General features: G+C 50.4%; 1 protein-coding gene across 1 annotated transcript; it reads left to right on the top strand.

The window, feature by feature from the left end:
- The first annotated feature begins 3,195 nt into the window (after positions 1-3,195).
- On the top strand, positions 3,196-5,394 carry zgc:162730 (uncharacterized protein LOC564559 homolog). The gene is made up of 2 exons (XM_028795425.2): positions 3,196-3,343; positions 3,583-5,394. Exons 1-2 carry the CDS (start codon positions 3,323-3,325, stop codon positions 4,606-4,608), a joined length of 1,047 nt encoding a protein of 348 aa, XP_028651258.1. The 5' UTR covers positions 3,196-3,322; the 3' UTR covers positions 4,609-5,394.
- The last annotated feature ends 4,430 nt before the right edge of the window (positions 5,395-9,824 follow it).

Here is a 9,824-nt window from a genome sequence, read left to right as displayed (position 1 = left end):
GCGTTTATAGAAGTAGAATGTCAGCCGCTGAACTTGAAAAGAGAAAAGTAAAAAGCGTAAAGCACTTTCAGAATTGCTGGCATTGGAACACAAACACGGCTTACAGTAAATCACACCGTGCCAACGGAAGCGGGTGCCTAGAGAGTATGCCCAGCACGTTCATTAAAGAGCCGACTTTCTGTAAGCTGGGTGGCACCGGGCTAGTAAGCTGTCAGGGAAATCATATATGCATATGCCAGGAATCCAGTGCCACCTGCATGCATGCACCCTTGGTGATCATAACAGGGTGTAATAATGGCAGATTTTAAGGGTACATCATGTGTGATGCGGGCACAAGTCAGGGTGAGGTCCTGTTTCAGGAGGACTGCTGTGGGTGCAACCCCCTGCTTTCTAAGTGGCTCCCGACCGGTTGAGGGTGACATTTACTTGGTAAAAATTGTGTTCAAGTGACAGCTGACGATGACAGCCTGGAGATGTTTAATATAACTGTGATACCCCAAAGGTGGCACTGGTGAAAGGTCGGGGCTTCTTTCATCTCCCTGTGATCATCGCCACCCTCAAGGTTTTCTTTTATTAGACGGGGCTTTTTTATAAATATAGTGTGACACTTAGGGGGGGCACTCTAAAGATCATCTACTGGGCCCCTCAAGTGACATCCCACCTCTGTGCCATATGGCGCCTTGTCCGTCCCTGTGGTTGGTGTTGGACATGTGGGCAGCATTTGGTCACAAACTTAGTCAGCCGCTTGGACTTGTGCACAGCTCTGATGGAGGGGCCAAATAAATGGATGGATGAAATCGGTCAGAAGTAAAGAGTAGAAGGTGGTGGTCTTCAAGAGGGGGCCGTCACCTGCAGTATGATGCAATCAGAGGGCCTGAAAGCTCTGATGTGGCACTTAGGAGCTGCTGCCACCCATTTGTTCCCATCCAGCCATCCATTTTCCAACCTGCTGAATCCGAACACAGGGTCACGGGGGCTGCTGGAGCCAATCCCAGGGCACAAAGCAGGAACCAATCCCGGGCAGGGTGTCAACCCACCGCAGGACACACACAAACACACCCACACACCAAGCACACACTAGGGACAATTTAGAATCGCCAATCCACCTAACCTGCATGTCTTTGGACTGTGGGAGGAAACCCACGCAGACACGGGGAGAACATGCAAACTCCACGCAGGGAGGACCCGTGAAGCGAACCCAGGTCCCCAGGTCTCTCAACTGCGAGGCAGCAGCGCTACCCACTGCGCCACCGTGCCGCCCCATTTGTTCCCAAGCAGGACATTTGTATTTGATGAAGTGCTTTGTACCAAAGGCACTATATAACTCCCACCCTGTATAACATTTATTTGTAATGGTATGAAAGGCACTATATGGAATAAAAACTAAAGAGTATGGAGAGTAGTGGAGAGCAGGCAAGGCCAAGCTATCTGATAATAAAGAGTCCCCACAGAAATGCTGTCATTTTCAATGCGCTTTGAGCACGAGAAAGGCGCTATATAAATGACCTATTCATTTTATTATTATTTAAGACAAATAAAATTGCTCAGGATTGTGCTTTCAGTGCCATTATTAATTGTTGTAACAGCAACAGGAACAATGCCCGGACAGGATGCCAGCCACACTTACCCAAATACCCACAACCAGACCCCATTTCACCTAAAAGGGAACCCATGCAGAGTAAGCCCAGCTGAGCAGTTGCACCCGGGTCCTTGGAACTGCGCGGCATGTTGTGCCCATCAGGCTGAGAGAAGTAATCCGTTTGCGTGTTTCACACTCGTCAATTTCTTTCTTTCTTTCTTTTTTTTTTCATTTGAACTTTTCTGACGCTAGCGGGAGGCAGGGTGGCTCGTCAGTTAGCGCGGAGGCCAATTCAGCTTAAAAGGCAATTCTCTCGTCCTTTGGACCCGTTAGGTTCATTGGTGGTTCATTGGTGCGTGTGCGCCCTGTGGTGCGTTGGACAGATGAATGATAAACGAAAGGCGCTACATGCTCTGCACGGCTTTGACTTCTCTATGTACAGTATGTGTTGTTATGTCGGAGCGCTCGCTCGCTCGCTGCCTCCTCCGCGTTTGTTTACCACTTCTATTTTTAGTCAGTCTGGCGAGCGCTGCCCCCTGCTGGTGAGTCAAGACGTCTTCAAATCTCACGATGTCACTCTGAAGGCCGACTTTCCGGGTACAATCGGTTCCTGCTCGTAAGGCGGCAGTCACTAGCAATGAGGCGACAGCCTCGTTACGGGAATGCGTCGTGGCGACTTCTGGTAATCCCGGTGAGGACCAACTTGGTTAAAAGTGGCGAGAAAGGGTCCGGGCAATCCCTGCTGTCCGCGGGCTGCGTGACTCACCCCTGGAGGATTCCGGCACGGCACAGGGCTCGAGCGATCGAGTCAGCCGTTAATCATTTAACCCTTTGTGTCATCAGCGTTTAACCGAAAATCCCGACGTCAGCATGAAAAGTCAAAATGGGAGCCGAGAAGTAGATCGGGGTGCGTGCGCAGATAAGGCGGCCTGGCGGGTGGAGGGGAACGCGCCCGGCAGAGCGCGTGCCCGTCACAGACTCCACCACCGCCGTGTGATTTAAGGCAACGCTTATTAACCCTCAATGTGCCAAAACGGACCTCTGCTGCGCTTTACTCTTTACAGTCCATGGATGAGTGCCAATGTCGCGTCTGTCAGGATGCCCATCCCGGCAGCCCAAACTCCCAGTGAGGGTTTTCCCTCGGGGACGTTTGTTGGTACCGCTTTTTATTCGCTTTGCTCAAACTTTTCACATACTCTCTTAAATGTAAAGAACCGTCCACACGAAAGTTTCGGTAAAAGCCTTCATTACTGAGATAAGTATCAGAGTCAATGGCTTCCTGGTTTTTAAAGGGCGAAGCTCGAGGTTTTCTTAATTTGTTGTGTCCATGAGATCTCAGTTGCGGCCACATATTAGGAACCTTTTTAAAACGCGCAGAACTTTTCCTAGAATGAAATGAAAAAGTGGAACCACACAAACCAGTAGAGTGCCAGTTTTAGAGCCAGTATGTTTAAGAGCACAGGCCAAATAAATAAATAAATAAATAAATAAATAAAAATAAAAATCACCAACTGACGAAGTGAGCGGCCGTAAGCAGGGCCGGCGCTGGGCGACAGATGACGTGTCTGGCCACGCCCACAGCGGTGCAGGACTCCCTACTTAAGCGACGGCGGACGGCGTTAGCCGACATTGAGTGACGCTTGTGCTGGGAACAAGCAGACCTGCTCGCCGCCTCCTCCTCTTCCTCCTTCTTTTTCTCGCCATTGGACTTACAGCTTTGGAGCGCTGGGGAAAGCAGACGCGATGGACGGCGACTTAGTGATGGTAAGCGGCGACTCTTTTCTGGCCAGGCTAGGGAGGGGGCGAAGCGCCATCATCGGGTCTAAACTTTTGTGTTTATAGCGCCTTGTACACAAAATGTTTGTCACTGGCTAGTGTCGCTGACTCCAGAGTGACCGCGGCCGAGCGAGATGTGGACAGCTAGCTGTTAGACTCGTCCTTTGTGTTTGTCACCATGCGAACTAAAAGTGACCTTCTGTTTTTTTTCTTTTTCTGCTTCCCAGAACTTCCTCAACTTGACGTGCAGCGACACCCTCGAGTCTCGCTCGACGAAGCGCACCCTGTCCCTGTCCTCTCACCCCACGTCCGGCGACCAAAGCGACTGCCTGGACTACACGACCCTCTGGCCGCTGGACCACAGCCCATGGAGCCAACAGCCCAGCAAGAGCTTCCGACAAAACAAGCCCGACAGGTCCCTGAGCCTGACAGACGCCAGCCTGTCCGGATTCGGGGGTCTTAAGGGACTGTCTGTGCCCCCGCCCCCGGGCTTCGCTCCCCTCACCGCCCCGGCCCCGCAGAACTCGAACCGCTACAAGACGGAGCTGTGCCGCAGCTTCCAGGAGAACGGCAACTGCAAGTACGGCAACAAGTGCCAGTTCGCGCACGGCACCGACGAGCTGCGCATGCTCAGCCGCCACCCCAAGTACAAGACGCAAGCTTGTCGCACCTTCTACAGCTTGGGCTACTGTCCCTACGGCTCGCGGTGCCACTTCATCCACGACAAGAGCCTCGAGAGCCTGCAGATGTCCCACCCGGACTCTTCCAGCCCGCACGCCCGCACTCTCCGGCAGAGCGTCAGTTTCGCGGGCTTCCCGGGACCCAGAAGTTCATCCCCGCCAACCCCGCACGACCTGTTTGCCTTCTGCAGGGCGCCGTCCGTGTCCCCGCCGCCCGCGGAGCTGCTGTCGCCCGTCTTCAGCGAGGCGGGTCTCCAGAGTCCGGCGTCGGGCTTCCAGTTCACTGCCAAGGCGGAGCCGACGTACAAAGCGCCGGAGACCCAACAGCATATGTGCTGCAGTTGTGGGCGCAGCAAGACCACCGGGAGCAAAAGCCCCCCTTCGTCCCTGGAGCAGGCGGGCTCGTTCGTGGGCCGCCTGGGGATGCAGCGCTTCTCCTCGGAGGACTCCCTGTCCGACCCCGATGGATACAGCAGCTCGGGCAGCCTCAGCGGCTCGGAGTCGCCCTCGTTCGAGAGCTCGGGGAGTCTGCGGCGGCTCACCGTCTTCACCCGCATGTCCCTGTCAGACTGAGAGGCGACACCGACTCGGGTGCCCGGAGCGCTCAATGCTTCTTGTTTTTTTTTTCTTTTATTAATTTGAAATATTTGTTTAAAGGACTCTTTCTACAAAACTTGTCTTCCTTTTCCAGTGGGACAAACAACCAGCCAACCAACCAAAGAAAGCCTTAACACAAAGTGACGAACTCTCGTGGAAATTGTGACTTCACGCCCACCCGTCCAATGTTTACTCGAACACTGACCAGACATGAAAGCTGTGGGGTTGCGGAGGGGGCTTCGGCCCCGGACCACCCAAAACGTTCACTTTAACCAAAGCCAAAAGGGACCGAGCGAGACCTCTCATTCCGCCTTACTGTTGAGCCCAAAGCACTGAGGAGCCAGCGGACGCCCCCCCTTTGGGGGCTTCAGTATTCCGACTGCACTTTAGACACCCGCCTGGCATCGGCACCATGTAGCATTCTGATGATCCACGGGACCTCCGACGGGCGCCGGCGCTCCCCGAATTGACGGAGGACTTGGGGGGGAGGGGGGGGGTTGGGGGGGTTGTGCCGGCGCACCAATTACTTGTGAAGTCAGGGATATTCTATTACATATATATATATATTTTCACATGTTGTTTATTATGAGTAATATTTATTGTATTTATTGAGGTACATCTACCTGCTTTGGCATTTTGTATCTAATTTATCAGAAGAGTATTTTGGCATCCTAACCTGGGGGAGCATGAATTAAATTTATATTTAAATGAAATGAACAATAAAAACAAGAAGAACAAAATAAAACTGGTTTGTTGATTTTTTTTACACTGGCATGTCCCTTTAGCGCCAACTCCGTGAAAGAAAAGCTGAACAAGTAAAGGTGTGCCAACTGTGTGTGTGTGTGTCAGTGAAGTGGCGCCCCCTGCAGGCTCTGTGTGTGCGCGCGTAAGGAAAGCTGAATAGACAACCTGCTTAACAATTGGTGCCCACTCTGTGCCTGTGTACATCTTGGTGTAGTGGTGCCCCTTCCAGCTCCAGGTAAGTATGTAAGCTGGGGCTGCTGGCATCATTAAGCTTTCCCACTGTGTGTGGCTGGCATGGATTTACACCCCGTTTCCCAACACCCTGCTGCTTGCCAGCTCAGAACAATTGAGCCCAGTGAAGTCTTTACTCCTCGTAAATCCCAGGTGCCACCTTGTCTGACTCACATACTGTCACCTCCTTGTGACTTTGAGTAATGGCCAGCATATTTGAACAGACAAGGATGGTGCCAAGGGTGGCTGTGTAGAGTTGGCATGTTCTCCAGCAACAGTAGAAAAACTGCATGGGTGTCTGGGTGGGCTCTGCTAAGGAAGAAGAAGGGTCACCAGTTAAAGATGATAAGTTTTAGACGGCGGGCTCAGGCCACATCTGCTGCTCCATGGAGGGCACTACGGCTTCTTACTCCTGTTTCAAAAGTTGGGTCAGCTTTGAAAGGCGCTATATAACACATGATCTGTAGATTGAGTTTAACACTGGAGTACAGGACACTGGAGTGTGACCCTGAAGATGCATCAAGAGATATAAAAGACACTATATGATTGGTCGATATGTATATATGAAAGGCACTCTATCACAGATTGATAGAAGGCACTATATAACAGATAGAAATGAATGGCACTATATTGTCAATAGATAGATATGAAAGGCACTGTATAATCGATAGATAGGTTTCTATTAAATAAGCTTGGATCATTTATGAAAGGCGCTATATATCACATAAGACAGGTAGAATTTTGAACTCTTTAGAGTAGGGCCGGACAGAGTGTGACCCTGAAGCTTACTGTGCACTTTTGCTTTCTATTAAATCAATTTGCAGAATGTCTGAAAGGCACTATATATCGTCTGTGACCCCCCTATAGGTAGAGCTGTTAACCCTTTAGATTGGCTCTTATCTGTTGCTCCACTGTGGCACAACCTCCTAAAGACCAGAATAAAGACTGAAAGGAACAATGAGGGACAAGCCATTAGAAAGGGGTCTCCTTATAGCGCCTTTCAGTGGTGGCTTTTTAATCGGACGTTGACATTTGATGCTGCCTGACTCCACCAGGGCACTCTCAGAGTTCTCAGTGCAGATGCTCACCACTATGTATGTAGTCACAGATGACTAATGGACGCAGTAGAACAAGGTGCTACCAAGTGGGCATCTAACTGGGCATTCGGTCAGATTAAAGTAGTCAATCTTCAAAGCTTAAAGAACTTTGATGGTGGGAGGATGACGAGGATGTCAAATATAAACTGCGCATTTGTGACAACACGATTTAGAAGAGGCCTTAGCTGCCAAATGAAGTCAGAAAGGTGTATTGGCCAAGGGGTGGGGGGGCAATCAGGTGTATGTGATGTGGAGAAGGAGTGTCCAGTGTGGCGAGGGGGTTGTCATTCCACCGTGTCTGTCACAGTTTTGCCATATTGGGGACTTATGAGAGTGACTGGCATCTCACCCAGAGCTACTGAGCTTTGCCCGCTGCTGCCAGTCCATTCAGGAGGTGTCTGATGAACACACTTGAACCCAGATCTGCAGCAGCGATTTGATCCTGGAAGTCTGAATGTGACTAGTGGTGAGGAATGTTACCTGCCAGGGCCCAAAATACCAAAGGGCGGAGTCAACTGTGTCAGGGCACTATATAAAATCCCCAGTTGGGTGACATGATCTCCCACCTGACTTGGTGCCCTCAGTGTTCAAGAGCAAACTTGCCACCTGAGGTCTAATGATCTTTCTTCTTGTGTCCATCCTGCCTCTATTTCCAGTCCAGGTGATGTGATGCCACCCTAATGGAGATGCCCTCAGTCACAGATGCCAGTCAACATGAGTACATATTTCTAATAAAAACTCTCAGGGATCCCAGAGGGGCATGGAAAGTGTGCCAAATTGAACCTGAGACCAAATGCCTCAACATGGACCCTCCTTAACATGATATAGTGCCTTTCAATGACAGCAACATGCTTAACCTCCGAGGCAAAGGCACCTGCTGCCAGTCTTCATCTAGTTGAGAACACCTTGGCCCGCGGGTGTGGGTGGGTGCCTGGCAGGGTGGCAGCCTTTCGAGTCACCGATTTCACAATCCTGTGAGCGAGGCGCAGCACTTCCTTGAAATGCTCAAACAAAAGAGAAGAACAGCAGACAGCACTGGGCCAAAGAGCGCTTGGCGTTTTGTAAGAGCTGGAGGCACACCAGGCAGCGGGCAGGAGGAGGAGGAGGAGGACAGAAATGGCAACGCTCCATTTCCGTTCCCGTAAGGCGTGCATTTCCTCTTCTAAGGAATCTGGAATTCAACAGAACTGGCAGCGACATTCCAAAAGCACAGGGTGTACCAGTCGTCACACATCGTAGAAGTGCCACTGCTGACGAGGACACGGAGGGAGGCCCTCAGTGGCACCCCCAACAGGAGCTGTGATGAAGTACATTTAAATATAGGTGGCATGAGGACGTGACAGAGGGACACGAGAGGACAAAATGACTCCCTATACAGATGGCTGACCACTCACATGAGGTGGTCTTCTAATGTCTGCGGCCCCCTCTGTTGTTTTAAACTTCCTGACTGCTGGGGGTTTCCCTTAAAAATCTGATCGCAGAAGTAAAATTATTTCTGTTGACCCCATGAAAAGTGAAGTGAGCTGTGAGTTGAAATAAAGTGACATAATGAGCGCCCCCTTACTGCAGACCAGATGGCACTTTCAGGATTGGCAACACTAAGACATTCATGTTTTATATAGCGCCACTCACAGGTTATAACCAGTCAAAGGCCAAGAAAGTCGGGGTCCGGTGGACCCAGCGTGTGTGTGTAATGGCTGATCAACAGCGAGTTCAGTTCAGTTCTGCAGGTGGCACAACAAGTTAGTGTGCCAGTTTAACAAGAGCAGGGACCCGGGCTCAAATTCTTTGACGACTTTGCACCTTCTCTCTTGGTCTCCTGGTCATTTTTATTCAGTTTTACTAGACCCACTCCCATCAAGATAATCATGCTTGGTTAATGGGCATTTATGTTGGTGTGCCCTGTGGCAAACTGGCATCCCATCCTGGGCTGGTTTCCGCATTTCTCCTGTTCCTGGTATAGACTCTGCTCCCCATGCTGAGCTCGTTTAGTCAATGGATGAATTTCAAGAAGCCCAAGAGCGCCACCCCACCATTGAGTACTGCCATCTACTGGCACCCAGTGGAACTACAGCAGTGTGTGTTGATGAGCCCGGTGAGGATTATAGGATGTCCTCCTGAAGCTGTGACCCCCCCCTTTATGCTTCATTTGTCTTTGTCCCCCTGACTCACCGGAGCGACCTGCAAATGCATCGACCTCGTGTGGCGCCACTCAGGTGTGACAAATGCCAGCTACCGTGCCAGGTGTCATGTGTCTCCCTCAGAGTGCAAGGACTTAGTGGCTGTCCGCCTGACTGACCAAAACAGATGGCATCCTGAAGCAGTGACACACCTGGCACAAGGTGACAAAGTGGCCCGTAATCAGAAAGCACAGTTGCCAGTCCATCCAATCGCATCTGTGGGACATTCATGGTGGTGTCCACACATCCAGCCATCCATTCCTTATGCTGTTTGTCCTTCCATTCTCTGACCCTTCATCTCTTCATTCATTGATCCATCAGCCCATTTTTCTATTTATTCATCCATCTCTTCAAAGGCGCTATAAAAATAAAATGCACGATTATTGTTATTATTATTTTCAATGGATTTGTCCATTTTTCTGTCCATTGAGCTATCAGTCCATCCATTCACACCTCTTTGTCTGTGCCTCCGTCGATCAGTTCAATCATCTTGCATGTTGTTCGCCATATTCATCCTTTCACTCCTCCATTTGCCCGTCCATCCGCTGAGTGCTGGACACCTTCAGCTGGCTTTGTGGATTTCCTGCTCATCAATCAGTCCATCCATTCGTTCACTGACCAGTCCATCTGTCCATTTACACGTTGGTCTCTTTTTCTGTAAGTTCATCCATCAGATAGTCACATGAACATTTGTTTATTTTTATCTGTCCGTCCGTCCATCTTTCATTCACGTATTCACTTGTCCTTCCACTTATGTAACCATCTGACCAACTATCTCCATTTCAGTCCACCAGCGAATCCCACAGTCTGTCCATTCATTTGCCTCTTGATCCATCCATCCATCCATTTTCTGGCCTCTCTTTATCCTCTAGAGGGCACTGTGGAGTCAAAGCTCTTTAGCTCTTTAGTTCTGGTCTTTTTGTGCCCATTGATCACTAGA

This window comes from Erpetoichthys calabaricus, chromosome 1, assembly GCF_900747795.2.
Source record: "Erpetoichthys calabaricus chromosome 1, fErpCal1.3, whole genome shotgun sequence".
Lineage (NCBI taxonomy): Eukaryota > Metazoa > Chordata > Cladistia > Polypteriformes > Polypteridae > Erpetoichthys > Erpetoichthys calabaricus.
Note: the sequence above shows the minus strand (reverse complement) of the source record. Positions and strands in the feature narration are given on the sequence as shown.